This window comes from Eublepharis macularius, chromosome 4, assembly GCF_028583425.1.
Source record: "Eublepharis macularius isolate TG4126 chromosome 4, MPM_Emac_v1.0, whole genome shotgun sequence".
In the NCBI taxonomy this organism is placed as follows: domain Eukaryota; kingdom Metazoa; phylum Chordata; class Lepidosauria; order Squamata; family Eublepharidae; genus Eublepharis; species Eublepharis macularius.
The window spans coordinates 184,253,917-184,272,622 of NC_072793.1; the positions used below are offsets into that span (position 1 = coordinate 184,253,917).

An 18,706-nucleotide genomic window follows, 5' to 3' on the forward strand; every position below is an offset into this window, starting at 1 on the left:
AAAGGTAAAAAACGAGGTCCTTGTACATCCCTTCCCACCCAGGTCATGGCGTGAGGCTGCCTCCAGCCCTGTTTCTCCCTTTGTCTCTCTCATGCATGCAGAAAAGCACACTGCAGACCAAGGGGAATCATGCCAGGGCTTCCATCATCTGGAAGCACGCCTCTCCTCTCCCTTCCCCTTTCCCAGCACTCCTGCACAGGGAGGGTATGATGTGTCTAGGCTGAGAAATTGCCCTTGAAAGGGCTCAAATAGGAGGAAGTGTGTTACCACATTTTGGGGTGAGGGTACGTGGATCCCAAGTACAACCCACTGGCTCACAGCAGTGGTCCGTCTCGCCCAGCATCCTTTCTCACCCAGAAGCCAAGCACGTGTCCTGGAGAGAGAACCAAACAGACATTGAAACCAAGACTATTCCTTGCTGCTGCCTCCCTCTCTGGTATTCCGAGGTTTGCTGCCTCTGTCCACACAGGCCATTTCTGAAGATCCTGGAAGAGGCATCATGCTACTGTAGGATTCAGGGGAAAACTCCATGGTTACCATAGAGTATCTACTGAAGTGTAGATTGGCCTGATGACACTTCTAGGTTTGCCCCAGAAATGACATCATGCTGTGATTTTTTTTCTGCCTCTCCCTCCCTGACCCCCAATCTCCTGGCTCTAGCGAGACACTTGGCAACTCTGTGCTCTGAGGGGGGAAAGGAGAGGCCAAGCTCACGTTCCTGTTTGTGGATTTCCCTGACTGCTGGACTGGATGGACTCCTCATCTGCGCCTCATTCATAATCTGAGGTTGCAATGCTGAGTTCTCACAAACATATTTTTCTCCAGCTGGGCAGTGCTATGGAGAGTCAAGCAGGGACTTGCATTCAGAATTCCCTCCTTATAATGATTAAAAACAGCAATTACTCCTCCTCTTCCTCAAGGGGAGAATGTTGAAAAACAATAATGTAATCAAAGATGACCACTTCTTGTGGTGCATAAATGCCTCTTGTGACATGAGGAACCTGGGCTGAGATTTAGGGCAGGAGAGCGAGCGGTGCCAGCGTGTGCTTCTGTGTCCTTTGCTTGCTCGAGTCTCTGCTGTCTTGGCTTGGAAAGTGGGCCTTGCCTTCTGCTGCTTAGGTGGGCTGGAAGTTGAGGGGCAGATGTGTAGGGGTCTCAAGGGGTCTGATCCAGAATGCTGGTGCTGGTGCTGGTCCTAGTGCTCCTGCTGCCCCAGAAGGTGGTCTGTGGGATGCTGAAGGCCAAATGCCCACTGAATCTGATCAAGGATGAAAATGATCCGTTGAATTATTATACTCCGGGAGACCACCTTGTTGGTGGGGTCGTATCTGCAACTTTTGGTTTTCTGAAACCTCTTGCCTTCGGTGAGCCCCCTTTTAACAGAATTAGAGGGTAAGTGATTTGAGCTGAGAGGGTTAACACGAGTCCCCTTGATTCGGGTTTCACCAGCTCTCCCCACTCCTCTTGCTGGGAAAATCACGGACTCTGTTTTGTCCTTATTCTCAGTTTGGATAATATCCTCGAAACAGGAAGGCAGCACCCAACCGGCAGATGGCCTTTTTACAGGTTACATGGGTGGGGTAGAGGGGCTCATAGAAAATATTTCTTAATATGGCCACAGCACAGACAGCTTGAAAGGGGGGCTGGAGATTCTTGGTGGAGAGGTCAAGTAGGAGCTACTAGCCATTGGGACTAAAGGCAGTAAACCTCTGAATTCCAGTGCCAGGGGCCATCATAGGTGAAGGCCTCAACCTCTATGCCCTGTTTTCAGCCATGCCCAGCAGGAGAGGCGCTTTGGCTCAGAGGAAGACGCTCTGCTTTGCATGCAGAAGGCCCCAGCTTCAGCCCCAGCATCTCCAGCTAAAAGGGCCAGGCAGCAGGTGATGTGAGCCCCCCCCCCTTAGACCCTGGAGAGCTCCTGATCTGAGTGGGCAATAGTGACCTTGGTAGGGCAACGGTCTGCGTCATTAGAAGATGGATTCATGTGAGTGACTGGTTGGCCTCTGTGTGGGACAGGACGGTGGACTAGATGGACCACTGGTCCAATCCGGCAAGATTGTTCTTAGGCTTTTATGGGGAAGTAGCAGGGCTTTGACTGGCTGTTTTTAATGAATAGAAGCTGAAAATATGTACCTTTTCTGGCAGGTTGGGGGACACAGATTACGAGAGCATCCTCTCCTTCCTGTTTGCCATTCAGGAGATCAATCGGAATCCCGGGATCTTGCCGAACGTCACTCTGGGCTACGACGTCTACGACAACTATTTCGATGCAAGGATGACAAGTGATGCCCTGTTAGACCTGCTCTCCCCGGGGCAAGAGAACGTCCCGAACTACCATTGCGGAGGAAAGAAGAATCTCTTGGCTGTTCTCGAAGGGAGTAATTCTGACATCTCGATCCAGATTTCGAATATGATGGGCATCTACAAAATCCCACAGGTTAGCAGAGCACCAACTCTAATTCCATTCTACTTTTCTGAAGATATCAAGAAGAGAGTATTTCTGTTCAGTATTCCAGCAGTAGGAAGTAGGAATTCAGGGAAATGCTTAGAACAATTTTAAATTGTGCCTATGGGCTGGATTCGGAGGGTTGCCATTGGAGCCCAGCTGTTATCTGTATGGGAGCTGCTTCCACTGTGCCAAGCTATTCAATCTGTATGACAAATGCTTTGGGGAAATCATTTCTGGTTTTGTTTTGTTTTTAGAATAATTTTTATTGGATGGGTCAATACAATCAAATTAAAGCACATATACAATTCATTTTGTTTCCCATAAGTATATTTCCCAACCCTCCCCTTTTTCAATGTTGACTTCCAACAGCGCTCCAACCCCCCCCCCCCGTTATTATTATCACGTTATTTCTATACTATAGTTGTTCTTACTGGTGCTTTTCCAATCTTTGCTGCTTCTATTGCTTGTATAATTTCTTCCTCTGTTACTGGAGCATTTAGTCTCTGCTTCATATTTTCTGATATCTTTGGTAAATCTGTTTTTTGTATGTATTGATCTATTTTTTCCAAGTCTACTGCCTTCCTTTGGAATAATTTCGCATAATATTTGTAGAAGGCACGTTTGATTGTTTGTTGATCTTTCAGTTGTTTTCCTTCTTCTATTATCTTATTAATAATTTTCTTCTCTTTTTTCTTTTTCAGTTGCCAGGCTAGGTACTTTCCTGGTTTATTTGCTCCTTCAAATGACTTCTGCTTTAATACCTTTAATTTCCATTCTAATTCTTTGTTACTAATGGCTCTTATTTGTTCCTGCAGTATTTTGATCTCTTGTCTTATTGACTTTTTCCCAGGTTTTTTCTTTAATTCCTGTTCTTTTTTATACAATTTCTCCTGTATTTCATGCCATTTCTCTTGCTTTCTTTTCTTATCCTTGTTGTTTAATGAAATTAAATTTCCTCTTATTACTGACTTATATGTATCCCATACCATCTGGATTGAAACTTCATTATTATTATTTATTCGAAAAAATTGCTTTGTCTCCTCTTTCAAATGCTTCACATTTTCCTGATTTTGTATTTCATTTATTCTCCATCTTACTTTTCTCCGACCCATTATCGCTTTCCATAATATTGGATTATGGTCTGAACTCACCCTTGGCAAAATTTCCACTTTTTTTGTTCATAAAACTAGTTCTTTTGATGTCCAAATCATGTCAGTTCTTGAAAATGATGTCTCGCGGAGTAAAATCTTTGCCTTTAGGGTTTTCTTTTCTCCACATATCCTCAAGTTGTTCTTGCTGGACTAATTCAAAAAATATTTTTGGTAACTTTCCAGATTTCTTGTTACCTCCCTTTATCTTCCTGTCTATTTGTAAGTCCACAACACCATTGAAGTCTACAGCCATTATCATCTAGTCATATGAGTCTTGATCCAGTTTGTCCATTATTTCTCTGTAAAACTGGTCCTTTGCACCATTAGGTGCATAATGACTCTTAAAGCTTTATAATAGAAACTTAGTCCTTCTGGTATCTCCCATCTGTATCTGATATCCTTTTCTCTTAGTTTCTGGGTCAGCTCTCTATATTTTTTCCTTTCTTGGAGAATCCTTTTTGGCATCTCTTTCATTATCTTGATTCTGTTTCCCTCCACTGTTAAGGGAGCTTCAAAACGCTTTTTAATAATTTCCTCTTTCATTCTTTTTTGTTACTAATTGCACAATAATATTTCTTGGTATTGTCTTTTGTTGTGCATAAGCTGAATTGATTCTGTATACCAGATCCATATTTGCTGTTATTTCCTGTTTCTTTATCTAGGAATTCTGCCAGAATTTCTGTCATTTGTTCCTGTACAATTCGTGTATCCGATTCCTGCATGCCCTGAAATCTTAATTGCCTCTCCGTCGCCTTACCTTCCATCAGTGCCATTCTTTCTTGCAACACTTGATTTTCCTGCTTTATGCTCACTGCTAAATCCTTGGTCTTTTGCTTTACCTCTTCAACTTTGTTGTTAGTTGCTTGCAATTCCATTTTTTTCCATCCATATTTTTGCCAGTCCTGCTACTTCCACCCTAATAGTATCTTTCATATCATTTAAGTCCTTTGTAAGAATTTCCTGCATTTTTGAAGCAGTTCTTTGTGATTCTCCGTGACTTTTTTTCTAATCCTTCAATCGCTGCATCTACTGAGGCTTGCCATTCTTTGTCTGCTCTTTTTCCCGCTATCGTGGGACTCGGCTTCGTGCCTCCCCACGTATCTGCTCTTTTCCTTAAAACTGTTTTGGCTTCTTTTATATTCTTCTCTTAGTTCAATATATTTAACTGTCTCTAATTTGGCAATTAAAAATAATTTCTCTTGATTCCAAAATGTCAGGCATTTTTTCTCTATGGTTTCTCAGCCACTTCTCTATGGTTACTGGCTTCGCTTCAAACCTCACTTAAAATGGCGTGCTTCCTGTTCCTGTAGTCTTGTAGCCTCTCCAGTGTTTCCTTTATTTTGCTTCCGGGTCTTTTTTCTTCTAGTCGGTCTTCTTAGTTCCTGTCCTTTGCTGTCCTCTCTAGGCACCATGTTGTCTCCTCCCCATTTACTTCCCATCTCACAATGTTTCTTTAGTCCACACCCCCTCTCTCACGCTGGTTATCTCTCTTCTGACCGCAAGTATGTATAAACAATATTCCTTTTCACTTTTTTAGCTCTTAAAATTTCACCAGCGTCAATATTTCTACTGAGCAATTGCTCCTTATCATTAACTCTATTAGATTCTGTCCTTTTAAAATTTTTATCTTGGTCTTTTCACTCCCGTTTTAATTTACAGAGTCCAATAATGATCTTTACCTTACCACGATTCTGCGGGTTGTCTGTGCTGTTTCCTTCATTTATAGTTGGTTAAAGCTGTTACTGAAGCTTGGTTTCTGACGATCTTATGCCAATTAAATCACTCCTGAGGTACTACAGAGATAGTAGCTCGCCCTTCTCCGAGGGGACCTCAAGGTGGTGGGGAGAATTCTTGATTCAGAACCCCCCCTCACCGAGATCACACTCTCTTGGGGTTGCGTAGCGTTCAAGCCCAACTTCTCCTGAAGTTGGGTCAGTAGCAGGCATTTGAGTGCCTCGCTTTCCAAAAAACAGTGCCTCGGATAGCCCAGATCCCTAGGCTCCTTCAGATCACCATTAATCCCAAACCAGAAGTCCAGGAAATCATTTCTGGTTTTGGAGCACGCTGTCACCCATATGCTCATGAGTCAGGCAAGCTGTGTGGAAAGGCCTTAATAAATCTATGTCTCTGTGTATGTTAAGAACAAGGGTGCCAAAATTAGTCTGTGTGACTGGGTTTGTGAACGTATGACTTCAAAACCACCAAGCTTTAGAATTATTCTGAAATTAATGTGCTTATCAAAACGCTTGTGTATTTACAAATAAATTCTACTTTTGTTTAAGAAAAAAGTTTCCTTTCCCCCCTCATAACCACCCTCATGGGGCAACTGTTCTGTTGAATATTCTAAAGCAGTGACTGGAGGAAAGGAATAAATAATCTGATACAATGCGCAGAAAATGGCAGGTGCCGTGGACTGGGCGTAATGCTGATGTGTACAATATGTTCTGGTGAGGCTGTACTTCCTCTGAATCAGAAAGTATAGACAGCATCCTCAGATAAGCGGGTGTTCAGGAAGGAGATATAAAGGTTTCCTGAATAAGTAAAGAGATTTAGGGTGCAGTTTTTGTGAAGGAAAACTCTCCATCCCTTCCAGACCATGGGAGGCCTTGTCCATATTCACATGGATCCTCCAGGGAGTGCAAACTGTAGGCAAAATTCACACAAGTACCAACCACACACTCAACAATCCTTGGGCAACATGAGGCTCCTGCCGTCACAGGGACTGGGATTTTTCTGCAATCTCTTGCTTTCCTTCCTAGGTCAGTCACGGTTTTGCTTCCCATGTCCTTAATGACCCTGCTCAGTTCCCTTTTTTCTTCCGGATGGCTCCCAAAGAGGAGCAGCAGTACCTGGCGATTGTCAAACTGCTCCTTCATTTCCGATGGACGTGGATCGGTCTCATTGCACCAAGCACCGATGATGGAGAACGGTTCATGAGACTCTTCCCCACTCTGGTCATCTCTAAAGGCATTTGTGTGGCCTTCTCGCTGATCTTCCCAGCATCAGTAAGGGACACTCAGGAAGTCAGCAGAGTGTTCTGCTCCTCCAGTGCATTTACTCTATGGAGAAAAGTCAATGTATTTCTATTTCATGCAAAGCCAGACTTTTGGGGGTTTGTATTCCTTCTACATGAGAAAGCTGAAAAGTTGATCCGGCACCCTGGGGGGAAAGTCTGGATCACAACAGCTCTCTGGGACCTCACACTCTACCTCCCTGAGCATTTCTTAACTTCCACTCACACCCATGGATTTTTTTCTTTCTCGATTTGGAAAAGTAAAAGGATAAACTATGACAAGTATCTGGCTTTTTACTCTGCAATCAGGCAGTTTGGGAAAGAAGCTTTTCATTGTTTCTTTTCAAAGTCTGCTTCGTCTGTGAAAGGTCAAATAAGATGTGCACAGAGAGAGAATCTGGAGACAATTTCCCAAGATATGAAAGAAACTATCCTTTCTCTGGACAGCTACTACACTTTCAACGCTGTCCTGGCAGTAGCACGGGCCTTACATGCCGCCTACTCCTCCCGATCCAAGCAGAAGTTAGCCAGGGTCAGGGTACAGCCATGGCAGGTATTCCTTTTCCCTCATTAACTAAAAATTAATCAATTCAATAATTAATCAATTCTACAATTATGATATCACGGTCTTTAAAAGTTATTTCCTAATTCCAAGCAAGCAACCCTGCACCAGTCTGTGGGAGGATTCACATACAGGCTGTACTCCTAAATTAGGAACAAAAGCTGTTGTGGGAAAAAATACAATGGGTTCCAAAAAGAGGAGAGTGGGCAGGCAGGCACTACCTCCTCCTCTGTACCTGATACTGACTGGGTGAAGGGGGCATTGCCATCGGCTCCCCACCTGATCACAGCCGGGTGAAAGTGGGGCTGGCATTGCCTCCTGCTCCACCCCTGATCACAGCCGGGTGAAAGTGGGGCTGGCATTGCCTTCTGCTCCCCGCCTGATCCCAGCCATGTGAAAGTGCCTCCTGCTCTCCGCCTGCTCCCTGCCAGGTAAAAGTGGGGTGGGCATTGCCTCCTGCTTTCTGCCTGATCCCAGCCAGGTGAAGGCGGGGGGCGGGGGCGGAACGGCATTGCTAGCGCCTCCTCCACTCCCCAATTGCTCCAGAATGCCTCACCTTGGCTTCCTGCTGCAGTGTGCTCTCTGGAGGTGCACTAGGATAAAAAATGACTTGTCTGGATTACGACTTGCCTGAATAAGGTGATGCTGAGGCAAATCTGATGAGAATTGGGCCTGGAAGATACAACCTGGAATAAAGTGGGAAAGGGCCAAATGGAAGGAAAACTTGGAGTCAATAAAGACTCAGTATCTTCTCAACTTATAATTGTCTTCCATATCTTTGCTGCTACACATGGATTTAGGTCAAAGATACGGAAAATCTACAAGATGCGGCACACAAGTTGTGTCATACAAAATAAGAGCTCCAAATAAATTTTGCTGAGATTTGGGTTGCCAGCTCTGTGTAGAGAGATTCCTGAAGATTTGGGGGTGGAGTGTGGGGAAGGGAGGGAGCTCAGAGAGATATAAGGCTGTAAAATCCACCCTCCAAAGTCTAGAGATCAGTTGGAATTCTGGGCGATTCCCTGGCCTCACCTGGTGGCTGGCTATCTGGAATGAGATATCTGCTCGTCTCCTGGTTTCTCAGTACTGGTGTTTCCTCTTTCATCCTAGCTTCAAGCTTTCCTGCGAAATATCCCACTCTACAATATGTCCATGGGCGAAGTGTATGTGGATGAGAACGGGGACCTGGAAGTGGATTTTGATATAGTTCATTGGCTGGCATTTCCCAATGGGTCCCAAGCTGGAGTGAAAGTGGGGAGTGTCGAGAGACAGGTGCCCCCAGACCCCAAGTTCACTATTGAGCAGGACTCTATCTTGTGGCCCAGCAAGGTGGGGGAAATCCATTTTTTAAATTTTACTCCATCATTTATTAAGTTTGAATAATCCCTCAATTACTACATGCGATAACAAAAAGAATAGTTTTGTTTACTTCTGTATAGCATTTATAGACCACCTCCATCCAGTTCTAGAAAGTCCAGGATCTAGGGCCTACCAGACTTCTGTCAATCACAGGCACAGCCCTGCATCCCAATCCGAGAAGTCCTTTGCGTGTCTCCCCCTCTCCTTTTTAGCTTCCCCCTCTCCCAACTCCAGTCCAGCTTGTGGACTCTGCTCCTTCTTTTGACAACTGCCCTGTCATTGAAGAGCAAGGAAAATCCATGTGCCTTCCCTACAGCACTGCATCCAATGGAAGGAAGGCCCTTGGCTCATCGGGAGAGCATCCGCTTGGTATGCAGAAGGTCCCAGGTTTGATCCCAGGCATCCCCAATTAAGAAGAAAATCAGGCAGGAGTTGACATGAAAGACCTCCAAAATCCCCGGAGAGTCACCACCAGTCTAAGCAGAGAGTAGAGCTCTTGATAGACTAACGGTCTGATTCAGTATAAAAATGGTTCATGTGTCAAAAGTACCATCCACATCACAGTGCAGCATGTTTAAATAGACACAACTGCCATTTCCCCCCTTTTCCTGCTGCTTACTTTTCCGGGCAGCAAGTGCCCCGTTCCAGGTGTACCGAGAGCTGTCGGCCTGGAAACGCCAAGGTGGCTCAGGAAGGGAAGCCATTTTGCTGCTACGACTGTCTTCCATGCCTGGAAGGGACGATCTCCACACAGGAAGGTGGGTGTCTCCAAAGCGATGACTTTGCGGGGCAATTTTAAAACAGAAGGCTGGGAGGAAAAGTGTGAGCAGTCTTCTCTGACACTTCGTCTGTGTCCACAACTAGAACCAGCTTCATGTAGTGGCTAAGAGCGTGGGACTCTAATCTGGAGAACCAGGTTTGATTTCCCACTACTCCACTTGAAGCCAGCTGGGTGACCTTGGGCTAGTCACAGCTCTCTCAGGGCTCTCTCAGCCCCACACACCTCATAGGGTGATTATTGTTGCGGGGATAATAGTAAAATACTTTGTAAACCACTCTGAGTGGGCCTTAAGTTGTCCAGAAGGGTGGTGTTTAAATTTAATGTTATTATTATTATTACCCAACTGCTGAATTTCCTGCCTGTCCCTCTGTGTCTCTGGAGCAGGTGTGGGCATCAACTATCACCAGGTTTCTGGTGCTGGTGCCAGGAAGGCTTTCTATCAGAAGCATTTAAGGGGCAAAATGATTGCTCAAGTGGAGTTTCTGGGGTCCCTGAGCTGATTTTGACTCAAAGAGTCACACCCCAGGTGCAGAGGTTTTTGTTCCAAAGCACCCGAGGTCCCATGTTGTTTTGGAAATGCCGCACAGCATTCAGCCTCTTTCCCCCAAGATTTTCATGACTAGCAATGGCTGCAGAAGATGGTGTTTGCCTCCTAGGGGGCTGTGCCTATGAAACCCCTGCATGGGGAAAACAGCACTGTGGGGCCATTTTGGAAGAGGAGAAGGGCATGCAGTTAAGGCCAAGGACTCCATGGTCCAAAACTAAACTGGGACCCCTGGCACCGAGGAAACAAGTTCCTTCCCCCTGATGTGTGATTCTCTGACGCTAAGTATGGTCAGGGAGCCTGCACACAGCACATGACAACTCTGACTGTGCAATTTGACCCTAAGAGATTCTGTCTGTTAGAATTGGAAGTACTAAGGCAAGCAGGCCACTGATACGGGTCATTTCTGCAACTTTGTACCCTGTTTTGTTATTTCCTAAGAACTCCTCTAATGTACTTTTGGTACATTTATTTGAGACATCCAAGTGGCATCGACAGACCAAAGCACTTGCCTCTTTTGGACAGAGAAACCATTGCCAGAAGTACTCTTGCTGCAGGAAAATTACAATGATTGCAATGTTTGGTTCATGGGGCTACTCTTAAAGATTACCTGGCCAGCAATTTGAGAAAAAAATGTGATTTAGATGCCAGGTCTAGACAGTTATTTTCTTCCAAATTGTTAACATTTTCCTGAAGTTGTCCCTGACTTCTTCACTTGCAGAGCGTGTTCTTTGAGGGCCTCTGTCCTGAATTTCACAAACTCAGTTACCCACAGCCCTCCCTTGCTCCTTTAACACAATCGCACACTACACACAAGAGAGCTGCTTTTCTAAATGAACACAGAAAGCCACACCGCTCCTATGAGTTCTCTCAAATTCTCAGACCTTCTTGGGAACCTTTTAAAGGCAGGTTTGACATTTTACTTTCTGTATTTCCTCAAAAGGCTCAGGCGTGAAGGAGGAACAAATTTTATAGGGGGAAGGCTCTTCGTTTCCATTATGGCCCAGTGAATAGGAGTAGGGACACCATGAGACCCTAGTGAGGGAGAAGCCATATGGAAGACGGGAAGCAATTTTGGATCAAGGACAATAGAACTGAGTGAGGCTCTGTCTGCTGCACAGGTCAAGAAACGGGAGGGAGACGCCTGTACAGAGGCCAGTCCCTTTGCAGTAAATGGCTCCCGTGGAGGAGGGTCCCTTGGCATTATACCAGAACAAGGTCCCTCCCCTCCTCAAACCCCATCATCCCTAGGCTCTGCCCCGAATCTCCAGGAATTTCCCAAACTGGAGTTGACAACCTTAGCTGTGCCTCCGGACAAGAGATGCAGCAATACTGGATGGAGCAATAGAATAAGAGATCATCCTTTTCTGGTAAACCGTAGGAAAACCAATTAGCATTCTGCCTGTCTCCCCAGTACAGACCCCAAGGAACTTACACTCTTTTCTACACCATTTGATCCTCACAACAACCTTGTGAGGCAGGTTGGGCTGAAATGGTGTGATTGGGCAAAAGTCAGCTAGCCACCTGGCAGAGTCGGGATTGGAACCCTGATCTCCTTGATTCTAGACCAACATCTAACCAATGCCTACCAGAGACAACCGTGGGGGCTGGGTGCTTCTCTGGTGATAACCAGGAGGTTGCGATTACCATCAGTTCGGGCAAATATTTCTGATACTGAAGTCGCTCTCGTTCTTTCCAGATGCAGTGCATTGCTCCCGGTGTCCAGAAGATCAACATCCAAACACAAATCAAACTGAATGTGTCCTCAAGCCAACAACGTACCTGACCTACAAAGAACCACTCGGGGTCATCCTGGCTTTCTTCTCTTTGCTCCTGTCCTTAATCACTGGCTTTGTATTAGGCCTGTTCATTAAATTCCTGGACACTCCCTTAGTCAAGGCCAACAACCGGGACCTCACCTACGTTCTCCTCATCTCCCTCCTGCTTTCCTTTCTCTCCTCCTTTCTATTTATTGGCCAGCCAGGGAATGTGACCTGCCTTCTTCAACAAACCACTTTTGGCATCATCTTCTCAGTTGCCATCTCTTCTGTCTTGGCCAAAACCATCACTGTGGTGGTGGCCTTCATGGCTACCAAGCCAGGCAACAGGATGAGGCAGAGGCTGTGGAAGAGTCTGGCCAACTCCATTGTCATTTCTTTTTCTGGTATTCAAGCTGGCCTCTGCCTCATCTGGCTGGGATTCTCTCCCCCCTTCCCGGACTCTGACATGCACTCCCAGCCTGGGCACATCACCCTGCAATGCAACGAGGGCTCTGTCGCCATGTTTTATGCTGCCCTGGGCTACCTGGGCTTCCTGGCTGCCGTCTCCTTCACGGTGGCTTTCCTGGCCAGGAAGCTGCCCGGGGCCTTCAACGAGGCCAAGCTCATCACCTTCAGCATGCTGGTCTTCTGCAGCGTCTGGGTCTCCTTTGTGCCCTCCTACCTGAGCACGAAGGGGAAGTACATGGTGGCCGTGCAGGTCTTCTCCATCTTGGCCTCCAGTGCTGGCTTGCTGGGCTGCCTCTTCCTTCCCAAATGCTACATTATTCTACTGAGGCCTGATTTGAACACCAAGGAACACCTAATGATAAAAGTGAACTGATTTAAATCTAATGCAAAGTTGAAGGCCTCTTTCTATCATCCTTATTTCCTTTTTTAAAAATGTGTCACTAATTTGAGTAGACTGATACCCAACAACTTCACTGGGTGCCCCCAGTTTCCAGTATTTCAGGAGAGGGAGATAAAGCTCCTTCTGTCCACTTTCTTCATCCCATGCACAATTGTTTAAGCCTCTATCATTCATGTCCCCTGTTAATTGTCTCACAACTGTGCAAACAGAGAAGAAAATAGCAAATACTAGATAACTAAATGAACACACTTGAACAGGCTTGCAGTCTCCCAGCCCAAAGTTATCTTTCAGGCGAAACCAAAAGAGGTTCCAGCATCTCGAAATCCAGAGAAAAAGAACCTGAGCTGGCATCAATCCAGGTGAACAGGTCAAGAGCACAAAAGCAGGTAGCAGAAGTCCTTCAGCAACCAGGCAGAGTCCAAATGCAATAGGGGCCCGGGGGGGGGGGGGGGATGGACGGACGGACGTGCAAGCTAGAATGAGGACCCTTGGTTTATACAAAACTGTGGCAACTGGCCTGATCCCCATCAGGCAGCCAAGGACAGTGTTAAGACTCTGAGCCTTTCCAAATATTTGGCAACCAGAACTGTCCACAGTATTCCAAATGCAGGCACACCATAGTTCCATACAAGGGCATTAGAATACCTACCATTTTATTGTCAGCCTCTTCCTTATTAATCCCTGGCACAGAGCTTGCCTTTTTGACTGCTGCCACATAATTGGGTCAACATTTCCACTACACTCCCAGTCTTAGTCTGACAGTTACTTGATTTCAGCCAGGTAGTTGACCTGTGGGATTCCCCATAGAATTTCAAAGAATCTGCAAAGCTTGTGATCACCCATAAGGGCAGCCAAGGCACAGAGCAAGTCCATCCATAGAGCACCCAGAACCCCCCAGGCGTCAGAGGCCCCTCCTTCCCCTTGGCCCTCTGAGTGGACCCGCTCTGCTGGTTGCTTCTGGTGAGTAGCAGCTTTTCCCATTTGGGAGACTCTATTGCTCTATGCAGTACAGCCCAAACTGACATCGTCAACCATGAAGTGTAATTGCCCGACCCCTTGGGGAGCTGCTCTGACGGGGTTGCCAGCAGGAGACTGGGGGGCAGGAATATTTGGGGCTGTGGTCATGTCAAGAGCATGATGTCATTTCCAGGGCAAACCTGGAAATGATGTTGTGGTGGAACAGGCGCTTGCTCTCAGTCCGGGCAACTGAGCTGCCATCAATGGCCTGCTAGCCCCGCTATCCACCTCCCACCGTCCCTGGTGGGCGTGGCTCACCCTCTTCGTCGCTGCCACCACTCACTGAATTGTACACCACCTGACTGAGGGGCAGTGAGACCCCTCTGGCTGAATTTCCCTTCTGGGAAGTGAATTCCCCAATCATTGGGTGGGCTCTGGAGAACTGGCAACCCACCGAGGTCTGGCCTGATCAGTTCTCCTGGGCTCCCTCCCTTCCTGTAGCATGCCAAGTGGGGGAGCTTACGTAGTCAGAGCACCACACGGTCCTTTATATTCCAAAAAAGTATAAATTATTAACTATATACGGAGCACTATATACAAAGCAGGTAAGGGCACAACACATAGGGGTAGACCCCCCCGTTCAGAACTCATAGGGCAGAAAATCGAATTGAAGACAACCACGGTCTGCTTTCCCTTCCACACTGTTCCCTACTCTACCTTAAGGGGGTGGTGGTCTGAGGGAAGGTTCAGCTTTTATTTCCTTTCTGCTGCCTCCCAGGCCCTCCACACTTAGGGCCTAGGCACCCTGGTTTCACCCAGCATCAGGAGCCTCTCCTTCTTCAACCAAGAAGGGGACTAACTGACTTTTCCCCCTCAGGATCGGCTGAGTCTCCCTATTCAGGCCCCACCCTTTATTTTTCCCGCCCTTTCTTGGCCCGGGGCAGCTGGGAGTTGTAGTCCAGGAAGAAGGGCATCCCACACCAAGACTCCTGCAGGCCTCTCCCTGGCCCCACAGCCCATCAACCCTCAGGGGGAACACCTCCTCCCCTTTCTTTAAAGACAGATTAACAGCAACTGGCACTCATTTCACCGCTGGTAACCATTTCGTTACAGATGTCATGCTACTTTAGGATTCAGCAGAAACTCTGTGGTTCCCATAGAAGATCTGCATAAAATCAGACATACCAAGGGGAGTGCAGCCTGGAATGGGATAAAAGCACCTCTGTGGTCATGCTGAGCGATTAGCACTAACTTCAGATTTCTTTGCTCATTCTAGGTACTTGATAGCTCAGAATTACCCCTCCTTTATTGATGTTAAGTTACATACTTCCTTGGGAGTAAGACCCATTGAGGTCAATAGGACATACTTCTGAGTAAATGTGCTTCTTAATGCAACCAAAGTTGTGCGTCATATTTTCCCCTAGCTGTATAGAATAAATTGCATCATACTCTTCTTTCGGATGTTTACATTTCTCACTTCTAAGATGATCTTTGACTTAATCCCTTGAGCTTTGGAGAGAAGCAGAAGAAATAATTATAGAAAGAAAAACTCCTCTGCAGTTCTTTGGATGCTTTGCTGTGTGGCTCCATACACAGGTGCACGGCTAGAGAAAACAAGTTTGCAAGTATTCTCCATAGTGACTCCAGACTCCGATGTGGATCAGCAAGAGAGCAAAAGACTTGATCTGAAGTTTGCTGAAGGAAGAGCTTTAGAAAAGAAAAATTAAGGCAAACTTTTAGAATGTGCTTGAATGGCCACAAAACATGATGAAGAAGCAGGGGGAATGGAACAGGACAAAAACGGGGTCTTTGTACACCCTTTGCACGTGACTGCTGCTGCCCCCAGCCCTTCTTCCCCCCTCCCCTCTGTCTTGCATGCTGAAAAGCACACCGCAGACCAATGGGAATCAGGCAGGAGCTTCCATCACCTGGAAGCATGCTTTTCCTCTCCCTCCCCCTTTCCCAGCACTGCTGCACAGGGAGGGGACCGTGTGGCTAGGCTGAGAAATTGCCCTTGAAAGGGCTCAAATGGGTGCACAGCTCTGTCCACCTTCCAAGACGTGGCTAAGGGTTGCGCTGCTGGCTGTACACTCCCCCTGGGCCCACCTTAAAGCTGTGGCTTCCTTGCACCACGTACTTCCATCCCAGCTCTGAAAGTGGAGAGTCAAGAGGACTTTTAAGGCTCCCATCAGACCCACAGCCTGAACCCAACCAAGAAACAGACTAAGAGAAGTCAGTTTCTAGACAATTTCTGAGAAATTGCAATCAGAACTTTCCTGAGCAATCCAAATGCAGGCGCACCATAGAAAATACCTTCTTGTGCCTGAGACCTTGAAGAGCTGCTTTGACAGGTTGCCAGCAGGAGACTGGGAGGCAGGAACATGGGGGCAAGGTTGTGTCCACAGCATGATGTCATTTCCAGGACAAACTTGGAAGTGATGTCATGCTACTTTAGGATTCAGCAGAAACTCTTTGATTACCATAGAATATCTACTGAACTATGAATTGGTCTGATGTTACTTCTAGGTTTGCCCCGGAAATGACATCATGCTGTTGACATGACAGTCATTTTTTTTCACCATCCCCCTCCCTGACCCCTGGTCTCCTGACTCTCGTGAGAGACTTGACAACTGTGTGCACTGCTGAAGGAGAAAAGGAAAGGGCAAGCTCTTGTCTCCCTCCAGGCCAAGCTCACATTCCCACTTGTGGACTTCCTTGACCACTGCATCTGACCAGCAAGTGCCGGAAACTGAATGCTGGACTGGACGGGCCACTCATCTGAGCCTCATTCATAACATTAAGTTGCAATGCTGAGTTCTGACAAACATGTTTTTCTCCAGCTGTGTAGGGTGATCGAAAGTCTAGCAGGAAGTTGCATCCGCACTCCCCCCCCCATTAAAAACATAGCAATTACTCCTTCTCTTCCTCAGGGAGTTTCCACAGATAACGTTGAAAAACAATAATGTAATCAAATGTGACCACTTCTTATGGTGCATAAATGCCTCTTGTGACATAAAGGCTCTGGGCTGGGATTTAGGGCAGAAAAGTGAACAGTGCCAGCGTGTGCTTCCGTGTCCTTTGCTTGCTCGAGTCTCTGCTGTCTTGGTTTGGAAAGTGGGGCTTGGCTTCTGCTGCTTAGCTGGGCCTGCTGTTGAGGGGCAGATCTGTAGGTGAGCGGTCTGAAGGGGTCTGATCCAGAATGCTGGCACTGGTGCTGGTACTAGTTCTACTGCTGCCGCAGAAGGTTGTCTGTGGGATGCTGAAGGCCAAATGCCCACTGAACCTGATCAAGGATGAAAATGATCCGTTGAATTATTATAGTAATGGAGACCACCTCATTGGCGGAGTCGTATCTGCAACTTTTGTTTTCCTGAAACCTCTCATCTTCCGTGAGCCTCCCCATAACAGATTTAGAATGTAAGTAATTTGAGCGGAGGGGTTAATGTGAGTCCACTTGATTCGGGTTTCACTGGCTCTCCCACCTCCTGTCCCAGGGAAAATCACTGACTCTGGGCCAAGCTACAAGTCCCGAATGACATTTGAATGGCAAGTGAGGAGGAATACATGTGACAGCCAAGCTACAAGTGACGAATAACACAGGTTGGACACTTGTCAGCTTCCCTCAAGTTTTGATGGGAAATGTAGGCATCCTGGTCTTGCAGCTTGGCTCTCTGACTGCTGTCCAATGGACTCTTCAACTGTCACTTGTCTAGCATTCTGCCAAGCTGCCTACATTTCCCGCCAAAACTTGAGGGAAGCTGACAAGTGTCCAACCTGAGCCATTTGTCACTTGGGGTTTGGCCCTGAGTCTGTTCACTCGCCAATCAAGTGTCATTTGTCCTGTTGCTTGGACCAGTCTGTTATTCCTTTTTCTGACTTTTGGAGAATATCCTCTAAGTAGCAGGGTACCACCCGAAACTGCATATGGCCTTTTTACCGGCACCATTGGGTGAGGTTCATACCAGGAAAAACTGAAGAGTCCTGCACTTTTCAGTGTAGAAGAGAGAGAACTAAGGTGGGACTTGAGCTGTGGAGAAAGTAGACAGAGGCTGATTCGGCACACATTGGATAATGCACTTTCAATGCACTTTAGCAATAGCTTGGAAGTGGATTTTTTGTTTCACACATGGAAAATTCAGTTCCAAATGATCTCGAAAGAGGATTGGAAGTGCATTATCCAACGTGTAAGGAATCAGCCAGAAGGAACTTTTTCTCCCTCTCCAAAAACACTAGAACTCAGCGTCACCTGATGAAATTGATGGGAAATGGGTTCAGAATGGACAAAAGGAAATATTTCTTAACTCAGTGAGTGATTAAAATGTGGAGTTCCCAGCCAGAGGGTGTAGGGATGGTCACAGCAGAGACAGCTTGAAATGGGGACTGGAGAGATTCTTGGAGGAGACATTGGGTAGTGGCTACTAGCCATGGTATCTAAGGGCAGTAAACCTCTGAATTCCAGTGCCAGGGGCCATCATAAGGCGAAGGCCTCAACCTCTATGCCCTGTTTTCAGCCATACAGAGGAGGAGAAAGGCTTTGGCTCAATGGAAGACGCTCTGCTTTGCATGCAGAAGGCCCCAGCTTCAGCCCCAGGCATCTCCAGTTGAAAGGGCCAGGCAGCAGCTGATGTGAAGGACCCCCACCTGAGACCCTGGAGAGCTCCTGATCTGAGCAGGCCATACTGACCTTGGTAGAGCAATGGTCTTCAGCATTAGGAAATAGCTTCATGTGAATGACTGGTTAGCCTCTGTATGAGACAGGACAGTGGACTAGATGGACCACTGGTCCCATCTGACAGAATTGTTATTATACTTTTAAGGAGAAGTAGCAGAGCTTTAACTGGCTGTTTTAAATGAATAGAAGATGAAAATATGTTCTTTTTTCAGCAAGCCGAGGGACACAGATTACGAGAGCATCCTCTCCTTCCTGTTTGCCATTCAGGAGATCAATTGGAATCCCGGGATCTTGCCCAATGTCACTCTGGGATATGACGTCTATGACAACTATTTGGATGCCCGGATGACAAGTGATGCCCTGTTAGACCTGCTCTCCCCGGGGCAAGAGAACGTGCCGAACTACCACTGTGGAGGAAAGAAGAATCTCTTGGCTGTTCTCGAAGGGAGTAATTCTGACATCTCCATCCAGATTTCAAATATGATGGGTATCTACAAAATCCCACAGGTTAGAAGAACACTAACTCTTATTTTGTTCAAGTTTTATGGAGATATCAAGAAGAGAGTATTTCTGTTTAGTATTCCAGCAGT

The 18,706-nt window shown here is 46.6% G+C and overlaps 1 protein-coding gene across 1 annotated transcript; it reads left to right on the top strand.

Moving 5' to 3' along the window:
- Window positions 1-1,174: 1,174 nt before the first annotated feature.
- On the top strand, window positions 1,175-12,460 carry LOC129328017 (vomeronasal type-2 receptor 26-like). The gene is made up of 6 exons (XM_054976758.1): window positions 1,175-1,392; window positions 2,146-2,437; window positions 6,360-6,605; window positions 8,286-8,504; window positions 9,166-9,292; window positions 11,559-12,460. The coding sequence occupies exons 1-6, from the start codon at window positions 1,175-1,177 to the stop codon at window positions 12,458-12,460; spliced, it is 2,004 nt and encodes a 667-aa protein (XP_054832733.1).
- The last annotated feature ends 6,246 nt before the right edge of the window (window positions 12,461-18,706 follow it).